The sequence below is a fragment of the Myotis daubentonii genome, chromosome 5, assembly GCF_963259705.1.
Source record: "Myotis daubentonii chromosome 5, mMyoDau2.1, whole genome shotgun sequence".
Classification (NCBI taxonomy): domain Eukaryota; kingdom Metazoa; phylum Chordata; class Mammalia; order Chiroptera; family Vespertilionidae; genus Myotis; species Myotis daubentonii.
In genome coordinates, this window is record NC_081844.1 from 22352810 (window position 1) to 22375344 (window position 22535).

General features: G+C 41.0%; 1 protein-coding gene and 1 pseudogene across 1 annotated transcript; one reads left to right on the forward strand and one right to left on the reverse strand.

The window, feature by feature from the left end:
- Positions 1 to 8034: 8034 nt before the first annotated feature.
- LOC132234138 (olfactory receptor 7A17-like) lies at positions 8035 to 8926 on the reverse strand (annotated as a pseudogene).
- A 2214-nt stretch (positions 8927 to 11140) lies between these two features.
- On the forward strand, positions 11141 to 21705 carry LOC132234392 (olfactory receptor 1571-like). Its single transcript, XM_059695389.1, has 2 exons — positions 11141 to 11229; positions 20886 to 21705. The coding sequence occupies exons 1-2, from the start codon at positions 11141 to 11143 to the stop codon at positions 21703 to 21705; spliced, it is 909 nt and encodes a 302-aa protein (XP_059551372.1).
- The last annotated feature ends 830 nt before the right edge of the window (positions 21706 to 22535 follow it).

Consider the following 22535-nt stretch of genomic DNA (forward strand, 5'->3'; position numbering starts at 1 on the left):
GATTCCCTTTGTTTGGGGTTCTCCGCGCTTCTTGGACCTGTAAGTCCATTTCTTTCACCAGGTGGGGGAAGTTTTCTATCATTATTTCTTCAAATAGGTTTTCAATATCTTGCTCTCTCTCATCTTCTGGCACCCCTATAATTCTGATGTTGGTACGCTTGAAGCTGTCCCAGAGGCTCCTTACACTATCCTCGCATTTTTGGATTCTTTTTTCATTTTGCTTTTCCGGTTGGATGTTTTTTGCTTCCTCGCATTTCAAATCATTGACTTGATTCTTGCGCTCCTCTGGTCTGCTGTCGGGCGTCTGTATAATATTCGTTATTTCAGTCCGTGTATGCTTAATTTCTAGTTGGTTCCCCAATATAAGATCGAGGGTCTTATTAGTTTTCATGTAGATCTCATTAAGTTTATCGGCAGCTTCTAAACAGTTCTTGAGAGACCTTAAAAGTGTGGTTCTGAACTCTATTTCTTCCATTGACAATTTTGTCCTGTTTCTTTGTCTCCGCATTTTGTTATGCTTCCTTGGTGCACCCCCTAGTGGTCTTTGTTCGCAGTCTTATAGTTAAATCTTGATTGTTGTAGCTAATTCCAGGGAGGGTTTGACCTCCAGGCCAAGTGGCTATGAGAATCAGCTGTGTCAGCAGTGAGAGAACTTCTGTCCTCTAGGGAGGTGCTAATCTAGCCTTTGCCTGAGGCTATCCGGCAAATGGTTCTGCGCTGGGCTTGGGCGGGGCGGGTCGCACAGGATCAACAGCGTGGGCCGGAGAGAGCAGTTATGGCGGCTCTCAGTCCTGTCCCAAGGGGCTCTGCCTCTCTGAGTCCCAGCACCCGCTGCAAAGCTCGGAGAGAAAGCTGCACTCGCTCTGACCGAAGCCAGACAGTCCCGCTTCTCCCGTTTGAGTCTGAATTCCTAAAGACTCGCCCGGATCTGGAGCTCAGAGTCTGCGACTCCCTCCCGATTGAAAACAACAACCGCGCCCTCCGCCGCCAGCCCGCTCCGCGCACTCCGCACCTCAGAATTTGACTTCACCACTGCGCCTCCTCTGAGTGTCCGTGTGCGTTTCTCTTTCCTCCTAGTTGTAGGACTTCCACTCAGCCAGCGTTCCTGTGGTTCTGGGTGATGTCCCTTCCGTTTTTTGGTTTCACTTTTGAAGTAGTTGTTCAAAGCAGCAAACTCTGGCGTTAACCTATGCCGCCATCTTGGTTGTCCAGTCTGTCCAATTGTTGCAATTTTAATAAGGACCGCAAGGGTCCATCCAGTCACATAGGGATTGGTCTCAGGAGAAAGAAGTAAGACCTAAGCCAGTGCCCAGGCATTCCTGTCCTATTGCATCATTATCAATAGACTGAGATTTATAGGGAACAATCATAACTACCATAGTTACTGGCAAAACTTGATTATCCAATATCTCTCTCTCCCAGTAGAATCTACTTGGAGGCAAACATGAGAGGTTCAGAGACAAAAAGAGACAGCAAGGTACCCTTTATATGACATTCTGAGCTAAAGATGAGGTAAAGCACCTGGAGCTACAGAAGGGGGGAAGAACATTGTAGGACAATAAGAAGAAAAGATTCTCAGTAATTAGAAATTTGCCCTGCCCTCCATATAGGTCACAAAATGTTATCTCTGATGATACCTCTTATTGTTGGCAAGACTCAAAATTTAAATGCTTTAAGGGAGAGGTAAAATTTCCTATCTGGAAACTAAAGGGGAGCTCAGAGGGGTGTACAAAATAGAAGGTTTTTATAGGAAAGAGGGAGGGACAAAGGAGCTATTAAAAACAGATTTAATAAAAGATTATTTGGGGCCATGACATCTTTTCTTTGGGGGAAGAGAGAAAGGATTTCTATCAGACAGATTCCCTCTTCTTTCTATGGGGAATGGGGAGGGCCCACGTGACAGATTACCTTACTGGTGCTTGACCAGAAATTCAAGGCTGGTTGACTAAAATTAAGCTTCTGCACCCTAACTGGTTTGGCTCAGTGGATAGAGCATCGGCCTTCGGACTCAAGGATCCCAGGTTCGATTCTGGCCAAGGGCATGTACCTTGGTTATGGGCACATACCTGTAGCGGGCACAACCCCAGTGGGGAGTGTGCAGGAGGCAGCTGATCAATGTTTCTCTCTCATCGATGTTTCTAACTCTCTATCCCTCTCCCTTCCTCTCTGTAAAAAAAAAAAAAAAAAAAAAAAAATCAATAAAATATATTTTTTTAAAAAATAAAAGTAAATAAAAAATAAAATTAAGCTTCTGGGAGAGGTGTAAACTTCCATTAAAGCCAGTATGAAATCTAAATTTAGCATCATGGGTTTTAAGCTGGAGTGATGCCATTTTGGGCCTGTGGTTTTCTCTTTAACAATAGTATGGACATTAACAATATGAAACACAGAATATCTTTCCATTTATTTGTGCCTTTTTCAATATTTTTAGCCATGTTTTATACTTTATATCTAAGTATTTAATTCTCTTTTATGCAATTAGAAATGGAATTTTTCTCTTAATTTCTCTTCTAACTGTTCATATACATGCAAACAATTATATATTTATTTTGTATCATTATTGAACCTGTTTATTGTTTCAAAGAAATTTTTAAAATAATTTATTGAAATATAACAAAATAAAATGAACATAGTAAAAAGCAATATTTCTGAATTAAAGGAGCTATGCAAAAATTAAGAGTACATACTGCATAGGTTCATTTACATGACTCATAAAAACACACAAAAGCTTTAATATCTTTGTTATATAATGGTAAAAAATGTAATTAGCCTGATCCTCTGTTTCCTTATTTCTGTTGGTGATGTGGAATAGTAAACCTAATTCCAGTAGATATTGGTAGAAATAAATAAAATGTTTTTTTAAACATAGAGTATGTCTAATAACTCTTCCATAGGTAGAAAGTGTATGTACATATAAATGTATGTACATTTGTATGGGATTATCTTTCAAATAAACACAACACACAAAGACATAACACACACTAATATTCTCACCTTTAATGTTGAAAAAAAAATTTGGTGACAATAGAAATTAAAGAATGAATGATTAAATTAATATAAAACTAAAATAATTTAAATACAATGATGTAACATAGAAGGTTGACCTTAATTTTAGTAATGAATTACATTTTCTATATAAACACACAAAGACCTCAAAGTCAGAACCACATTTACTTCTGTAACTGAAGGGTTTGTCCACCAGGCACCAAGTGAGTCACACACACTGAACATGAGATTTGTAGTGGAGAGATTAGACTCACTTTTTTGGTAGCACCGTGCAAGGAGAATGGGAAAGGTAGTGCTCAAAACTTGAACTCCTGGTTCCTTTACTGGCAGTTGGTTTTAAAGGGTGAAATTGGGGCAAGGGGTCTTCAATGGGTGATCAGCTCATGTGTATATTCTGATTGGTTGGAGCGCATGTTACAATGAGCTCTTTTAGGAGTTGTGATCATCAGTCATCCAATGTCAGCTAGCCTGGGGTTTATGTGATTGTGGCCCATGAGAGTCAGTGGTTTTTTATCTGGTAGAACATTTTAGTTCTTATAAAACCAACTCAAGATATGTCTCACTATGTTATCAAGATTCCAGAGGGGGGACTAGTGTCACAAGACCCTGATTAATGTCTGAAAAAGTTACATAGGTGAATATAAGGAAAAGGTACTCAGGTCTGTTTCCTTGCAAGGGAGACATTGGGGGTAGGGGTTTGGTTGAGAAGGGATTCTGGCTTGGCTTCAATTTTATGAAATTGGGGATTCACTAGATCTGTTAATGGAGCAGAATCATCAAATTGACTTTATTTTTTTCTTCTTCTTCTTAATGTGAAATTTCAACACAAATGTCCTTACAAAAGAAAGCCAATAGAATAGATTAACAATGATGGGGACTGATTGCATCAATCACCCCTATCAATGGACTCCTTGTATCCTCTCATTTTCCAATATGACTCTCACCCTGTAAAGGATTGAGTCTGTTTGCCAACCACTTGAATCTTATGGGTTTCGTTGACCAGAATAATGTGGTAGAAGTGATGTTGGGCTAATTCTGAACCTTGCACACATCTGTCTCTTGGAACTCTGCCATGGCTGTGTAAACAAGCCCAGATCATCTGGAATAAGCCTCCAGCCCCAGTGTTCCAGCTGATGTCACTAGACAAGCCTACCACCAGTCAATCCAAAATTTGTGTGAGAGACTCATCCGAGGTCAGCAGAGCCACTTCCCTGACCAGAGCGTAAGAGATGCCAGATCTACCCAGTCATCCCTACTTACACACTTTAAGTTATGGAGTACTGAGGAAATTTGATACATGAAAATCACTAACAGACACAATAACTTTATTAAGTAAAATTGAGAAAATTGAGGAAGCAGAAGGTTAAGAAAATTGCCCAAGGTCACACAGCTAGTAAGTGCTGAAACTGGGGCACAAACACAGGCTACTTAGCTCCAGAGTCTGCTCTCCTAATCGGTATTCTATCTTCTTCTGCTGCTAAAGCAGTGCATGAACAACTGTTCTTACTAGTATTTCTAAGAAACCGTTCAACCAATTATGCAACCATATTCAGAGGCAGATCCCAACCTGGGGCAACTGATTGGCCCCTAGTATGGCCACCTTGACCAGCTATGAGACTAACAAGATCTCAACCTGGCTGGATGTGAGGCCTTCATATGTACAAGTCAGTAGCATTTAGAAGTAGAATTCCACTGTCTTACACCTGAGAGCTCAAGAGTCATTTTTTCACAAATATAGAACAAACCTAAAATTTGTGTGAAACCACAAAACCCATTAACCAAAGCAATTCTGAGAAAGCAAAACAAAGCTGAAGGGAATCCATTCCATGATTTCAAACTATATTATAAAGCTACAGTAATAAAAACAAACACAAAGATCAATGGAAAAGAATAGAGAGCCAAGAAATAAATACAAGCACATACGGTCATTAATTTAGGAAAAAGAAACCAAGAATGTTAAATGAGGAAAGGACTATATTGCCAATAAACTGTGCTGGGAAAACTGGACACCCACGGGCAAAAGAATGAAACTGGGTCACTGTTGTAAGGGTTCAGAATGAGTCACACCAAGACATGTACTTGGGTTATTTTTGAGTTGAAGGCAACTGAGACCCTGGGAGTCCAAGAGAAACTTTTATCTCTCCCTTAAAGAATTTAAAATTTAGGTCTTGCCAATAATAAGAGTTATCATCAGAGATAACATTTATGGCCTATATAGAGGGCAGGGCAAATTTCTAATTACTGACCATCTGCTCTTCTCATTGTCCTGCAATGTCCATCCTCCCTTCTGAAGCCTCAGGAGCTTTACCTCATCTTTAGCTCAGAATGTCATATATACACCACCTCACTGCTCCTTGTGTCCCTGAACCTCTCACGTATGTTTCCAAGTAGACTCTACTGGAAGAGAGATATTTAATAATCTATTTTTGCCAGTAACTATGGTAGCTTTTCTGGATGCTCAGCTAAATACAACATTGAAAACTTGAAATTAGGTATAAAATACAGTAGGGTGTTTGACTATGTTTTTGTTTCAAATACCTCCATCACAAATAATCATTTTGCCAGATGCATGACACAGCTACTACATAAGCACTCATGTTGCCTTCACCCATGAAGTTCCCCTTTTATTTTAAATTTAATGATTTTGTTTTGAAATAATTAATATATGCAATTTTATTTTTAATTAGAAGCATTTTCAAAACAAGCAAAGGGAGAAACTTCACATTAGATGTGAAGGGAGCAAAGTTCATTTGGAATTACACACAGGCACAGACACAGAAGTTTGTGATATTTACTGTGATATTTTGTAATATTTTGTGATATTTTGTGATAAAAATACTGTAACATGTTATAAAATTCCCATTTCAAAAACCCTGAGTAACCTAGAAAACTGACCACATTAATGACCCTGCTTTTTCTTCCTCTGCCTTAATTCCTGCTCTTAGGCTTCAAATAACAAGCAAACCCCAAACACATAAAGTACTCATACAACTAGACCAAAGGAAAACAAGCAGCCCCATCAGAAAATGGGCAGGAGACCTAAATAGACACTTCTCCAAAGAAGGACACACAAACAGTCAAGAGTCATATGAAAAAATCCTCAATGTCACTAATCATCAGAGAGATGCAAATTAAAACACAGTGAGGTGCCTCCTCACACCTGCCATAATGGCTGCTATCAATAAATCAACTAACAACAAGTGCTGGTAAGGATGTGGAGAAAAGAGAACCCTAGGACACTGCTGGTGGGAATGCAGACTGGTACAGCCACTGTGGAAAACAGTGTGGAGTTTCCTCAAAAAAAATAAAAATGGAATTGCCATTTGGCCCAGTCATCCCACTTCTAGGAATATAACCTAAGAAGTCTGAAACACTAATCAGAAAGAATATATGTACCTCTATGTTCATAGCAGCATTATTTACAATAGATAATATCTGGAGACAGCCCAGGTGCCCATCCATTGAAGAATGGATAAAAAAAACGGTGGTACATTTACACAATGGAATACTATGCAGTTGTGGGAAAGAATGATCTCTTACCCTTTGAAATAGCATGGAGGGGCCTGGGAAGTATTATGCTAAATGAAATAAGTCACTAAGAGAAAGACAAGTATCACATGATCTCACTTAATTGTGAAATCCATGAACAAAATAAAGTGACAAAAATAGATCCAGAGACATGGAAGCATGGAACAGAGTGTGGATTTTCAGAGGGAAGGGGTGGGAGGGAAAAATTAACCAAAGAACTCATAGGTATATGTGAATAACCCATGTACATAGATGATAGTTGGGTGAAGGCCTGGGGAGAGGACAAGTGAGGGAAAGAGTGGGGTCAATGGAGGGAGAAAAGAAGAACATCAGTAATACTTTCAATAATAAAGATACATTTTAAAAAAGCAAACCCACAAAACCATAGCCATCATACCCTTGGTCCCCAATATAGGCAGAGTCCTTCAGCCCAAGTTCATTTCTCTCTCTTTCACACACACATGCATACACACAGCTTTATGTGTGGCTTTAGGGGTACAGGACTGTGAGTAATAAACCTTACCTTTTCATAGTTCCATGATGGTTGTTGTAATTATAAGAAGGACCACAAGAGTCCATCCACTCAGGAAATTGTCTCTGGTCTGAGGAACAAGTAGTAGGAACCAGGCCAGTGCCCAGGCATCCCTATCCTATTGCATCGCTATCAATAGACTGAGACTTATAGGGAACAATGATAAAATCTATAATACCAGGAAGAGCAGTTAAGGTACCAATGTACAGAGAATGAGGGACACATGGTGAAAACTGAGGTTACAGATTTTATGGAATGAAATTATACAATGGATTAGGTAGCCAAGTGCAGTTTTTCTACATGAGTAACTCCACGTATTACTATTCTACCTACAAAACAAGAACAAATTACTTACAATGATATATGTCATTTGAGAAGGAATTAATCGTAAGACATCAATGTTTCTAGTGAAGTAAATGGAAACTTCTCACAATTTCTGATCAAGGATGAAAAAAACTTTGTGAAGGTTAAAAAAAGATAAAGGGAAAAACTGACCATATAACAGACAAAGCAGAAAGCTTAATAAAATGGTTGCTTAAATTGTATAGAGAAGCTTAAACAAACAAAGGAAATTCAAGGGCAGAATAAAAGGACAAATTCTGGCCCGGCCAGTATTTCTCAATGGTTGAGCATTAACCGATGAACCAGGAGGTCTCCATTGGATTTCTGCTCAGGGCACATGCCCAGGTCGTGGGTTCAATCACCAGGAGTGGGTATGCAGGAGGCAGGTGATCAATACTATTCTCTCATCATTCATGTTTCTCTCTCTCCCTCTCCCTTCCTCTCTGAAATCAATAAAAATATGTTTTTAAAAAAATAAAAGGAGCAAGTTTAAAAAAACACAATGTGATTAAAGAATCACTATTTCTGGTTTTAGGTTCTGTAGCCCAAAACCAAGGGCACTTTTTACCCCGGATTGATTGTCCCCTTTGTACCTGCCATCCCAAACAATGTTTTCAGGGCCCTCTTTATGTCCCTGTTCCTGAGACTGTAGATGAAGGGGTTCAGCATGGGGGTGACCACAGTGTACATCACTGAGGCTGCTGCACTTGAGTGTGAGCTGTGGGTAGCAGTAGAGCTGAGATGCACTCCAATGCTTGTACAATAAAATAAGGAGACAACTAAGAGGTGAGACACACACATAGAAAATGCCTTATATTTCCCCTGAGCTGATGAGATTCCTCTTATGGAGGACACTATCTTAGAGTAAGAGTAAATGATACCAGCAAGGGGACCACCACCCAGTAGCACAGATACAAAATACATCACCATGTTATTAAGAAAGGTGTCAGAACAGGCAAGTTGGACGACCTCTTTAAGTTCACAGAAAAAGTGGGGGATTTCCAAGTCTGTACAGAAGGACAATCGCAACACTATTAAACTTTGTGCCAAGGAATTCAGGACACCCATAATCCAGGACATCAGAACCAGCAGTCCACAGAGACGGGGGTTCATGATGACCATGTAGTGCAGGGGGTGGCAGATGGCCACATACCTGTCATAGGCCATCACAGCTAGAAGGAAGTCATCCAGTCCTCCAAAGAGTAAGAAAAAATACAACTGTGTGATGCACCCTTCATAGGTGATGGCTTTGCTTTGTGTCCGGATGTTCCACAGCATCTTTGGGACGGTGTTGGAGGTGAAACAGATGTCTACCAAGGACAGGTTGGAGAGGAAGAAGTACATGGGTGTGTGGAGGTGGGAATCTGAGCTGACGGCCAGGATGATGAGCAGGTTTCCCAACACAGTGATCAGGTACATGAAGAGGAAAAGCCCAAATATGAGGGGCTGCAGTGCTGGTTCCTCTGACAATCCCAGAAGAAGAAATTCTGAAATCACAGTATCATTCTCAGGTCCCATGGGGTAGAAGTGACTAGTAGGAAAGAAAAAAATAGCATGATTACTTTTTACACAAATGGCCATTACAAGCAGGGTTGAAATGCTACAATTATATTTTGTAACAAAGCAACAATATTTATTTTTTGGATGTATCATCCCCCATTACATCTCTGATTAGGAATTGCTGTCTTCCTCAACCTTTTTTTCCAAGGTGGTCATGGATTACACTGTCTTAATGAGAAATGCTTTCATGCACTTGAAGAATATTTATTGACAATTCCCATCTCCAGGGAAAGGGTACAGGATACTCAGAAACAAAATTTCTAGAATATAATGATAGTGAAAGAATATATACAACAAATATGTCATAGACCAAGTTAGATGGTGTCATGTGAAGAAAAAGAAGGTAGGTATAAAAGAGAGTGGATGGGGTGTTATCTTATACTGGGAGTTCAGGCAGCCCTTCAAACAAGGTGGCAATTGAACAGAGACCTCAAGGAAGACAGAGGGGGTGACACAGGGTTACTTAGGGATGGAGGATTATGTAAGAAGCAGTGCCAAAGCCCTAAGATGACACTTGTTTTAGGTACTCAAGGCTCAAAAAGGACACTGAATGGTGAAATAGAGTCAATAAGGCACAAAATAAAATATTACAGTGCAACATACATAGTGAGTGTTTATGGCTCGATTTGTTCAGAGGGGTGTGTGTGTGTGCGCTCGCGCACGCGTGCGTGAAAAAATTGCTGGATCACAATGTGAAGGCATGTCTTATTTTGGGACACAGTAAAAATAATATGGAATTCAATAAAATAAATGTGAGAACAGTTTAAAGGGCCAGTTTCTTTGGGTAGAAGCAGAGCAGAGATAAAGGGAAAAATAGACCAATAGACCCATGGCACCTGCTCTTCCGTGAGCATTCTCTGAGATCTCCTTCATACTCACCCTTGTGCTGATGAGAGAAAGACCCACAGAATGTAGAGAAAGAGTTCCCCGGTCTATCGGGCACCAGCTGTAGAAGAGTGAATTAGAACTCACACCTCCCTAACCCTCAGTCAGTGCTTTTCTGCTCTGCAAGGCTGCTCACCCTGTCAATGCTTCACACAGAAAAGGAAATGCTAAGGTTGAAATAAAGCAGAATCCTGAGAGCTGAGCAGAGAGAAGGGAGGGCCTGTTCCTGCTGTGGGAGGAGAGAGGCCATGAAATTGTGCTCTGAGATGGAGAGAAGAAAGGGGCTGAGTAGGAATAAGTTGCAATAAACCACTTCAGAACAAAGGACATCAAATGTACGGGATCTTGAGTCCATCCCTTTCACTATTTCATCAGCCTGACTGTTCCCCCAGAAGACATGGTTATTAAAAGCTTTGCTTCTCCCCAGGATGCTTTCCCACAGCGCTCACTCTGGAACCCCCAGTGGCATCACTCACTGGATTTGGTTATACGGGTCCTTCCTTCCTTCAACAATTGATGTGGAAAGAGCAAGAAATTCAGGTCAGGTGCTGGTTTTCCAGAGCAGTTGAACATCTTAGAGAGGCACAGAGAGGATGCTCTTAGCCTGTGGCTGCGGAGCCTCAGGTGAGTCTGCAGAGGGAGGTCCAGAGGCTGAATTCTCAGAGCTCCTCATTAAATGGACTGTTTTACTGTTGCTCAGTTCTCTAAGCAACTCAGCTCCCTTGAAACCAAGGGACCATAAATAAAAGGCAACTTTTCTGCCAGTGTTGGTTTCCATGGGTTCACCTTGGGGGCCAGATGAATACTCCCTTCCTACTGATAGGTCCACCTCCCCTGGAATAAACATCTCCCCAGGGTATGTAAGCGCTCATGCAGGACACATGGACAGGATAACATCATGAGCTTCTGAGCTACTGTGAGTCACATGGAGTGTCTGACCCAGAGATTTAGTGATGTCCCTTACCACATCCATCCCAAACAGGAACCTCCCAGAAACTTCCCCTTGACCTCAGTTGTGAGAACCAGGTTTCAATTATGAATATGCACTTGATGGGGCGTAAACTTCAGGTACAGAGGTAGGGTGTCTTTTGTACAAGTTCCTCAGATCCAATTGTTCAATTTTTTCATCTGGGGGTAAATGCATTCACATCTTTAAACTCACATCGGTACATCTCTTTTTCTGGCCAGCGAGGCTATTCAGTGCATTCCTTTACAATGGATGGGAAACAGTACTTTGAATATAAAACCAGTACCTGATAGTGACTTAGGGCACTCACTGCCGAACATATGTGTAAAGAACTAGATACAGATTATTATTGGACCATCAGTGCGCTGTTGCAGCTACTTAACTCTGCCATTGTAGTGTGGAAGCACTGGTAGGCAATATCCACACAGATGGGCTTGGCTGTAGGTATTTATTTTCTGTGGATTCTGAAACAACTAAGTCCAAACAGGGTGGCTTAAAACAAACAAAATTTATTGCAACAAGTTCTTTTTTTATTGTCTAAAGTTTTACATATGTCTCCTATCCCCCCCCCAACTGACCCACTCCCCCATCCATTCAAACCCCAGGCAAGCCTCCACCGCCCCAGTGTCTGTGTCCATTGGTTATGCTAACATGCATGCATACAAGTCCTTTGTTTGTTCTCTAACCCCACCCTGTCCTACCAATTGTTGCCAGGGTTCTTGTTCCAGCATCAGGAAGGGTTCAGGAATCTGGAGGAGGCTGTGGGTAGATGTAAAATAGGAATCTGGGGACTAATAAAGAGTCCGGAGAGGAGATATAATTTTGAAAGGCATTTGGGGGTCAGAGGAGCTTAGCTAAAGAAGCTAAGTTCCAAGATCTTAAGTCTAAGGTCTTAGGTTCTCACCTTCCCCAGGACCCCATGCTTTTTATTAACACAATTTGTCCTGAGGCGAGGCAGAGATACACATTTCAAAGGGTCAGGGTTTGGTTCAGAGTCCATTGTCAGAATGGGGGAATTAGCCTAGGGCTGTTCAGGTGTTTGACCAGTAGGAGGCAATAACATGTAGATTAAGATGCCTTTTAGCTGTCTGGCAGCCAAGAATCAATTTAATGTATCCTATTCAGATTTGGGGAAATGCCTTCAGCCATTCCCAGAAGCAACCCTGCTGTACTTGCTGGAACTGGACTCCAGCAATTTGTCTCTAGATCAATCTATTCTTGTTCATCAAATTATTTTGAACATTATATCCCACATATTAGTGAGATCATGTGATATTTATCTTTCTCCGACTGGCTAATTTCACTTAGCATAATGCTCTCCAGTTCCATCCATGCTGTTGCAAATGGTAAAAGTTCCTTCTTTTTTATAGCGGTGTAGTATTCCATTGTGTAGATGTACCAGTTTTTTAATCCACTCATCTACTGATGGACACTTAGGCTGTTTCCAAATCTTAGTTATTGTAAATTGTGCTGCAATGAACATAGGGGTGCATATATCCTTTCTGATTGGTGTTTCTGTTTTCTTGGGATATACTCCTACAAGTGGGATTACTAGATCAAATGGGAGTTTAATTTTTAACTTTTTCAGGAAACACCATACATTTTTCCACAGTGGCTGCACCAGTCTGCATTCCTACCATCAGTGCAGGAGGGTTCCAATTTCTCCACATCCTCGCCAGCACTTGTTGTTTGCTGATTAGTTGATGATAGCCATTCTTACAGGTGTGAGAGGATAGCTCATTGTTGTTTTGATTTGCATCTCTAGATGTTTAGTGACTTTGAACATGTTTTCATATGTCTCAGGGCCTTCTGTATGTCCTCTTTCAAAATGTGTCTATTTAGATCCTTTGACCATTTTTGATTGGATCATTTATCTTCCTTTTGTTAAGTTGTATGAGTTCTCTGTAAATTTTGGAGATTAAACCCTTATCGGAAATATCATTGGCAAATATGTTCTTGCTCCTGTTGTTAGGGGAAATGAGTTTAGTTTTTACCCATTGAGTATGATGTTGGCTGTAGGTTTATCATATAAGGCTTTTATTATGTTGAGGTATGATCCCTCTATTCTCACTTTGCTCAGAGTTTTTATCAAGAAAGGGTGTTGGATATTGTCAAATGCTTTTTCTGCATTGATTGATATGATTATGTGATAATTTGTCTCTCAGTTTGTTTATGTGATGTATCACATTTATTGATTTGAGGATATTGTTCCATCCTTAGATCCCTGGAATAAATCCCACTTGGTCATGGTGTATGATCTTTTTAATGTATTGCTGAATCCAATTTGCTAGAATTTTGTTGAGAATTTTAGCAACTATATTCATCAAGGATATTGGCCTATAGTTCTCTTTTTTTGTGGTGTCTTTATCCAGTTTTGGGATTATGGTGATGCTGGCTTCATAGAAAGAGCTTGGAAGTGTGCCTTTCTCTTGAATTTTTTGGAATAGTCTGAGGAGGATAGGTTTTAGTTCTTCTTTGATGCTTGGTAGAACTCCCCTGTAAAACCGTCTGGACCAGAGGTTTTGTTTGCCGGAAGATTTTTGATTGCTGCTTCAATTTCTTCAGTAGTTATCCCCTATTCAGGTTTTTTGATTGTTCTTGTTTGAGTTTTGGGAGCTTGTATTTTTCTAAGAATATGTCCATTTCATCTAGGTTGTCCATTTTGTTGGAATAGAGTTGTTCATAATATTTTTTCATAATCATTTGTATTTCTGTGGGATCGGTTGTTACTTCACCTCTTTCATTTCTGATTTTGTTTATTTGGGTCCTCTCTCTTTGCTTCTTGGTGAGCCTGGCTAGAGGTTCATCAATATTATTTATTCTTTCAATGAAACAGCTCTTGGTTTTGTTGATCTGTCCTATAGTTTTTTGTTTTTTGTTTCTTTGTTTGTTTGTTTGGTCTCTGTGTCGTTTATCTCTGCTCTGATCTTTATTATTTCCTTCCTTCTGCTTACGCTGGGCTTTTCTTGTTGCTCTTTTTCTAACTCTCTGAGTTGTAGGGTTAGATAATTCATTATGATTGTTTCTTGTTTTTTGAGATAGGCCTGTAAAGCTATGAACTTCCCTCTCAAGACTGCTTTCGCTGTGTCCCATCGATTTTGTATTATTGTGTTTTCATTGTCATTTCTTGCCCTCTTGCTTTTTATTTCTTCTTTGATTTCTTTGGTGACCCAATCATTGTTTAATAGCATGCTATTTAGCCTCCAGGTGTTTGATTTTTTTATTGTTTTTATTGTAGTTGATCTCTAGTTTTATGCTATTGTGATCTGAGAAGATGCTTGATATGATATCTATTTTCTTGAATTTGAAGAGACTTTGCCTGTGTCCCAGTATGTGGTCTATATTTTAGAATGACCCATGTGTACTTGAGAAGAATGTATATTCTGTGGCTATGGGGTGAAATGTTCTGAAGATGTTAATTATTTCCATCTGATCTAGTGTGTCATTTAGGATTGTTGTTTCTTTGCTGATTTTTTTAAATATTTTTATTGATTAAGTTATTACATATGGTACCATCTCACACCTGTCAGAATGGCTATCATCAACAAATCAACAGATGACAAGTGCTGGAGAGGATGTGGATAAAAGAGAACCCTTCTGCACTGCTTGTTGTTTGTTTATTTTTGTCTTCACCATAGCTAAGATTTGGAAACAGCCAAAGTGCACATCAGTAGATGAGTGGATTAAAAACTATGGTACATCTATATAATGGAATACTACATTGCCGTAAAAAAAAAGAAAGGGTTGTTACCATCAACACTAATAAAAGAGAAAAATGGTAATTGGCGTACGAGCTACCCTTTTCATTGGCTAATCAGGGCTATATGCAAATTAACTGCCAACTAAGATTGGCAGTTAACTGCCAACAAGATGGCGGTTAATTTGCATATGTAGGCACAATGCAGGGAGGCGAAAGGGAAAGCGGGAAGAAGCCCCCTGCCACTGACAGTGATCAGAAACCCAGGGGGGAGCTAAGAGCTGGGGGGCAGGGCAAAGGCGGCCCTGGGGCCGCCTTTGCCCTGCCCCCCAGCCATGATCGGAGAATCAGGCGCCTTTGCCGCCCTGGCCAGTGATAGCAGGAAGTAGGGGTGGAGCCAGCGATGGGAGCTGGGCACGGTCGAAGCTGGCAGTCCCGGGAGCTAGGGGTCCCTTGCCTGGGCCTAAAGCGGAGCCCACAATCACGGGGCCGCTGCAGCTGCGGGTCCCCGCTGCCCAGGCCGAACGCCTCAGCCAGAGGCGTCTTGCAGGGGCAGGCGCGGAGCCCGTGCAATCGCGGCACCCCCCACTGCCCGGGCCGGACGCCTAGGCCAGAGGCGTCAGGCCTGGGCAAGGGGCCGATCCTGCGATTGGAGGGTGATGGGGGTCAACGCCTGAGGGCTCCCAGTATGTGAGAGGGGGCAGGCTGGGCTGAGGGACACTCCCCCCCCCCCCCACACACACACACACACACACACACCCAGTGCACGAATTTCATGCACCGGGCCCCTAGTTTGAAATAAGCCAGTCAGAGAAAGATAAATATCACATGATCTCACTCATTTATGGAATATAATGAACAACATAAACTGATGAACAAAAACAGATCCAGAGACAGAGAAGCATCGATCAGACTGTCAAACCTCAGAGGGAAGGTAGGGGAGGGTGGGGGAAAGGGGGAGATATCAACAAAAGGACTTATATGCAAGCATATAGGACTAACCAATGAACACAGACAACAGGGGGGTGAAGGCATGAGTGGGGGGTTGGGGGGTAATGTGGGGATAAGGACACATATGTAATAACTTAATCTTTGCTGATTTTTTGTTTAGAGGATTTGTCCAGTGGTGTTAGTGGGGTATTAAAGTTGCCTACTATGACTGTATTGGTGTCAATCTCTCCCTTAATATCCTCCAGAAGTTTTTTTTATGTATTTAGGTGCTTCTGTATTGGGTGCATATATGTTTATGAGAGTTGTATCTTCTTGTTGAATTGCTCCCTTTAGTATTATTAAGTGGCCTTCCTATCTCTTGTTATGGCCTTCACTTTAAGGTCTAATTTGTCAGATATAAGTATTGCTACCCCAGCTTTTTTTTCATTTCCATTCGCCTGAAAAACCTTTTTCCATCCCTTCACCATCAGTCTGTGTGAGGCCTTTGTGATGAGGTGGGTTTCCTGTAGACAGCAGATATATGGGTCATGTTTTCTTATCCACTCAGCTACCCTATGTCTTTTGATTGGGGCATTTAATCCATTTACATTTAAAGTTATTATTGATAGGTACTTATTTGTTGCCATTTTTAATCTTTATGCCTGTGTTTCTTCTTTGCTTCCTATTTCTTCTTTTTACAGCACACCCTTTAGCATTTCTTGCATTGCTGGTTTGGTGGTAATAAACTCCCTTAGTCCTTTTTTGTCTGTGAAGCTCCTGATTTCACCCTCAATTTTGATTGATAGCCTTGCTAGGTACAGTATTCTTGGATTCAGACCCTTCCTTTGCATGACCTTGTATATTTCATTTCATTCCCTTCTGGCCTGATGTGTTTCTGTTGAGAAATCAGTTCCTAGTCTGATGGGAGATCCTCTGTAGGTAACTTTCTGTCTCTCTCTGGCAGCCTTTAAGATTCTTACTTTGTCATTGGTGTTTGCCAATTTAATTATAATTTGTCTTAGTGTCAGTCTATTGGGTTCATCTTGATTGGAACTCTGTGAACTTCTTGGACTTGTGTGCGCTTTTTCTTCCTGATATCAGGGAAGTTTTCTGTCATTATTTCTTCAAACAGGTTTTCTATTCTTTGCTCAGTTTCCTCTCTTCTGGCATCCCTATTATGCAGATGTTGTTTTGTTTCATGTTGTCCAAAGTTCCCTTAGACTCTCCTTCAGTTTTTTAATTATTTTCTAGATGCTGTTCTGCTTGGGTATTTTTTCCTACCTTGTCTTCTAGCTCACTGATGCAGTCCTCTTCTTCTTGTAGTCTACTGTTAATGCTTTCTATTGAGTTCTTTATTGCAGCAATGTCATTTTTTATTTCTTCTTGTTTCTTCTTCATTTCCTCTTGGTTCTTACACATATTGTTGAATTTTTCTTCCAACCTTTTCAGCGACCTTAGCACCATTTCTCTGAATTCTTTCTCTGACATTTTGCTTTCCGCCATTTGATTTACTTCCTTTTCTGGTGATGCCTCCTTTTCTTTTATATACGAGCTGTTTCTTTGTCTCTCCATGATTGCTCCTCTCTGGATGTCTGGTTATGTAGCCCTCTCTCTCCTGCATTGACTTAAAGGCACAAAATACAACACAACAAGACACAATGCACAGGGCACCAAACACAAATGTATTGGCAATACTATTAACTCCAAATAAAAGTGATCACCAGAGAAAAGAGAGTTTGGGGATAGAAAAGAGTGCAAAAAATGATATTGAGAAAAGGAAAAATTTTAAGAGAGAAAAGAAAGAGAAGAAAAAAGAAGAGGGGGAAATATATGTATATGGGGATAAAACTCCAATAAAACAACAAATAATCCAAAAAATGCAACAACAAACACCCAGAGATGAATGCAGACTACACACAACAATGAATCCAAAATATGTAGAAGATGGCGGCATAGGTAAACACCAGAAATTGCTGCCTTTCACAACCACTTCAAAAATACAACTAAAAGATGGAATGGACATCATCCAGAACCACAGGAAGGCTGGCTGAGTGGAAATTCAACAACTAGAAGGAAAGAGAAAAGCATACCGAGATTCAGAGGAGGTGCGGTGCGGAAGTAAAATACAAAAGTGCAGAGGTGCATGCGGAGAGGGCTGGCGGCTGAGGGCGTGGTTGTCGTTTTCAATCAGGAGGGAGTCTCAGGCTGTGAGCTCCAGTTCCGGGCGAGTCTCTGGGGACCCAGACTCATACGGGAGAAACGGGACTGTCTGGCATCAGTCAGAACTCGAGGGCAGTGTTCTCTCAGAGGCACATGCAGTGATTGCCAGGGCCTCTGAGGACAGGACTGAGAGCAGCCATACTGCTCGATCCACCTGCCCAGCCAGTTGATCCCCTGGTCTCTGCCCCGCCCAAGCCAGAGGCTTTTGCATATGAAAGGCCCAGCCCTTTGTAATCTGAAAATTACTTAACAAACTGCAGCTGCTCAAGGCCCCAGGGCAACTTGCATTGCTTTACAGATGGCTTCTGCAGGGTAGCCTCAGGCAGAGGCTAGATTAGCGCCTCTTCAGATCCAAGAGCCAGTGTACCCAGTGGTCAGAGGGGGACCATCCAGATTACAACTCCACAGATCCATAAGGGACACACTCAGGGGGCAGACTCAGTGAGCACCAAAGCCCCACTGAAGCAAGTCTTGCCCCATAAGGGTGTCTTCAGCACAGAAGTTCTCCCACCGGAGACACAGCTGATTCTCACAGCCAATTGGCCTGGAGGTCAAATCCTACCAGTGTTACCTACAACAATCAAGGCTTAACTATAACAAGACTGTGCACAAAGCCCATAAGGGGGTGCACCAAGAGTGTCTACCTCAGGTAATTGGGGAGGCTGAGCCACGGAGCCCTATAGGACACTTAGCACAGAAAGCCACTCTATCGGCACAGCAAAGCATAAAAAATGCCGAGACAAAGAAACAGGACACAAATGACAGAAATGGAGGAAAGCAAACTACTCAATATAGAGTTCAAAACCACACTTTTAAGGTTTTTCAAGAACTTTCTAGAAACCGCCGATAAATGTAGTGAGATCCTCAAGAAATCTAGTGAGACCCTTGATGTTATTATAAAGGACCAATTAGAAATTAAGCATACATTGACTGAAATAAAGAATATTATACAGACTCCCAACAGCAGACCAGAGGATCGCAAGAATCAAGTGAAAGATTTGAAATGCGAAGAAGCAAAAAACACCCAACCAGAAAAGCAAAATGAAAAAAGAATCCAAAAATAAGAGGATAATGTAAGAAGCCTCTGGGACAGCTTCAAGCATACCAACATCAGAATTATAGGGGTGCCAGGAGATGAGAGAGGGCAAGATATTGAAAACCTATTTGAAGAAATAATGACAGAAAACTTCCCCTACCTGGTGAAAGAAATAGACTTACAAGTCCAGGAAGTGCAGAGAACCCCAAACAAAGGGAATCCAAAGAGGACCACACCAAGACACATCATAATTAAAATGCCAAGAGCAAAAGACAAAGAGAGAATCTTAAAAGCAGCAAGAGAAAGACAGTCAGTTACCTACAAGGGAGTACCCATACGACTGTCAGCTATTTTCTCAACAGAAACCATGCAAGCCAGAAGAGAGTGGCAAGAAATATTCAAAGTGATGAATAGCAAGAACCTACAACCAAGATTGCTTTATCCAGCAAAGCTATAATTCAGAATAGAAGGTCAGATAAAGAGCTTCACAGATAAGAAAAAGCTAAAGGAGTTCATCACCACCAAACCAGCATTATATGAAATGCTGAAAGGTATACTTTAAGAAGAGTAAGAAGAAAAAGGAACTCTTGCCATTTGCCACAGCATGGATGGAACTGGAGAGCGGATAAATACCACATAATCTCACTCATTTGTGGAATATAATGAACAACATAAACTGATGAACAGGGACTGATCCAGAGACAGAGAGGCATTGATTGGACTGTCGGGCCTTGGAGGGAAGGTGGGGGAGGGTGGGGGTGGGGCGGGAGAGATCAACCAGAGGACTTGTGTGCAGGCATATAGGCCTAGCCAATGGACACGGACAATGGGGGGGTGAGGGCATGAGGGGGGGGTAGGGGGTAACGTGGGGATAAGGACACATAATTAATATCTTAATCAATAAAAAATATATTAAAAAATAAAATAATAAAATAAAAACAATAAACTAATAGAAAAAATCATCTAAATATACAGGAATCATCTCATGATATGCAAATGATACTGTATAAAAGCACTTCTAAGAAACTGTACATGAGGTATTGCCTAACTATCATAAAATAGTTTCCTTGATCATCTGCTAATAACAGACCTGACAAGAAAATATTTGAGGAATCTGCTTCAAGTTCATACAGAGGACAAATATGCCTGCTACTGCCATGTATGTCATCACTGTTCTGAAATTTCAAACCAATGCAACCAAAGAGTAAAAGCAATAGTAAGTTCATGTCTTGGGTAAAAGTAAACTAATCACAATTTCAGGTGATAATATTGGCTACCTAAAATGCATTAGAAGGCTATTGCAACTAAGAAGTCATTTTGATCAGTCTAGATTAAAAAAACAAGTAGGTATTGTCTGGCCAATTGCTCAATGCTTAAGCAATAACCCATGAACCAGGAGGTCATAGTTGGATCCCTGGTCAAGTCACATGCCTGGGTTGCAGGCTTGAGTATCTGAAACAAATGCCACTCTCTGGGTCTTTGCACTGACTCTTCCCACAGCCAGGCACACACTTCCCCCAGATAACTTCACGATTCCCACTCTGTCTTCCTCTAGGACTCTTCAAATATCACTTTGCGGGTCTTTCTGAACTCTCAGTAAAATACAACACCTCCGTTCACTCTGTATAACACCTGCTATTCTTTTTCATAGCATCTGTCACTATCTGACAGAGCAGTGTTTTTGCTCCTTGGTAATTTATATTCTTTCTCCATCATTGGATTGTAGAAAACTTTATTTCTCAGCATTCTATACTCTTTCCCTAGAAGATAGTCAGTACTCAATATAAATTCCTCAAATACATAAAAGAATTTTCCATTAAGACGGTATATTACATGACCTCTTTGGGGAAAGCTTACTATAGGACAAAAATTCCTAATCACAGGTGTCACAGCAGTCCCTTAAAGGCTATATAATCAATATAAGTATACAATTCCTTGACTGAAAAACATAAATTCTAGCATTTCACTATGTTAATAACCATACATGTAAAATTAATCATATTATTTTTCTTCCTAGTTTTGACCACTACCACATGGTACAAGGCAATGATCCACAAATTTCAGAATTTCTTCTTCTGGGACTTTCAGAGGAACCAGAAGTGCAGCCCCTTATATTTGGGATTTTCCTCTCCATGTACCTGATCACTGTGTTGGCAAACCTGCTCATCATCCTGGCCATCAGTAGAGACTCCCACATCCACACACCCATGTACTTCTTCCTCTCCAAATTGTCCTTGGTAGACATCTGTGTCACCACCACCACCGTCCCAAAGATGCTGGTGAACATCCAGACACAGAGAAAAGTCATCACCTATGCAGGCTGCATCACACAGATGTATTTTCTCACACTCTTTAAAGGCTGGGACAACTTCCTTCTAACTGTGATGGCCTATGACAGGTATGTGGCCATCTGCCACCCCCTGAACTACACAGTCATCATGAACCCCTATCTCTGTGGACTGCTGGTTCTGGTGTCCTGGATCGTCAGTGTTTTGGATTCCTTGATATACAGCTTAATGATCGCGCGACTCTCCTTCCCTGCAGACTTGGAAATCCCCCACTTTTTCTGTGAACTTAAACAGGTGGTCCAACTTACCTGGTCCTACACCTTTCTTTATAACATGGTGATGTATTTTATAACTGCGCTACTGGGTGCTGGTCCCCTCGCTGGTATCATTTACTCTTACTCTAAGATAGTGTCCTCCATACGTGCAATCCCATCAGCTCAGGGGAAGTATAAGGCATTTTCTACGTGTGCGTCTCACCTCTCAGCTGTCTCCTTATTTTATGGAACAAGCCTAGGAATGTATCTCAGCTCTGCGGCTGCCCACAGCTCACACTCAAGTGCAGCAGCCTCAGTGTTGTACACGGTGGTCACACCCATGCTGAACCCCTTCATCTACAGTCTCAGGAACAAAGACATAAAAGGGGCCCTGAAACGATTCTTTGGGATGACAGCCATAAAAAAAAAAAAAAAAAAAAAAAAAAAACAGCTGTGCTGAGTCTGAAAACCTGCACTTGATTTCCAGGCTTCAAGACTGAAAACCAGAAATTAAGAACCTTTAATCAGACTGTGTTTGTACAACTTGCTTCTTTCATTTATTTCCTGGAATTTTCTTTTGTTTGAGTTCAACTGCTCTATACAATTTAAGTAACCATTTTATTACACTTTCTTCCACGTCTATTATACAGAGAGTCTTTCCCTTTCTCATTTCTTCTAAACTCACAAGTTTTTTCCAACCTTGATCAGAATGCAAAATCCAGTTTATTTCATAGACAATATGGATTTTTGAAGATTAATCTATTCTCAAATGACATACATCATTATAAGGAAATGTTCCTATATTATAGATAGAATAGCATAACTTTTATTACTCACTGAGAAAACTTTGCTTGGTTACTCACACTATTTATATAACTTCATTCCAGGAAAATCTGACACCTCAATTTTAACTTTTATGTTTCTCATTCTTTATACACCAGTACTTTCACTGCTCTTCCTGATAATGTTAACTTTATCATTGTTCCTTATAAGTCTTGGCCTATTAATGGTAATGCTATAGGCTGAAAATGCCTGGGTACTGGCCTTGGGCCCTGCTACTGGTTCCTCAGACCACAGTCAATGTTGTGGCTGGATGGGCTCTTGTGGTCCTTATTAAAATTGCAACAATCATGAGACATCTATGAAATCACAAGGTTTATTACCCACAGGTACTGGAGGATACACAGCATCCTAAGGGCCACATCAGAAGGTCTCAGAATGGGGAAGGGAGGAAAATGAGAGAGAGAGAGAGAGAGAGAGAGAGAGAGAGAGAGAGAGAGAGAGAGAGAG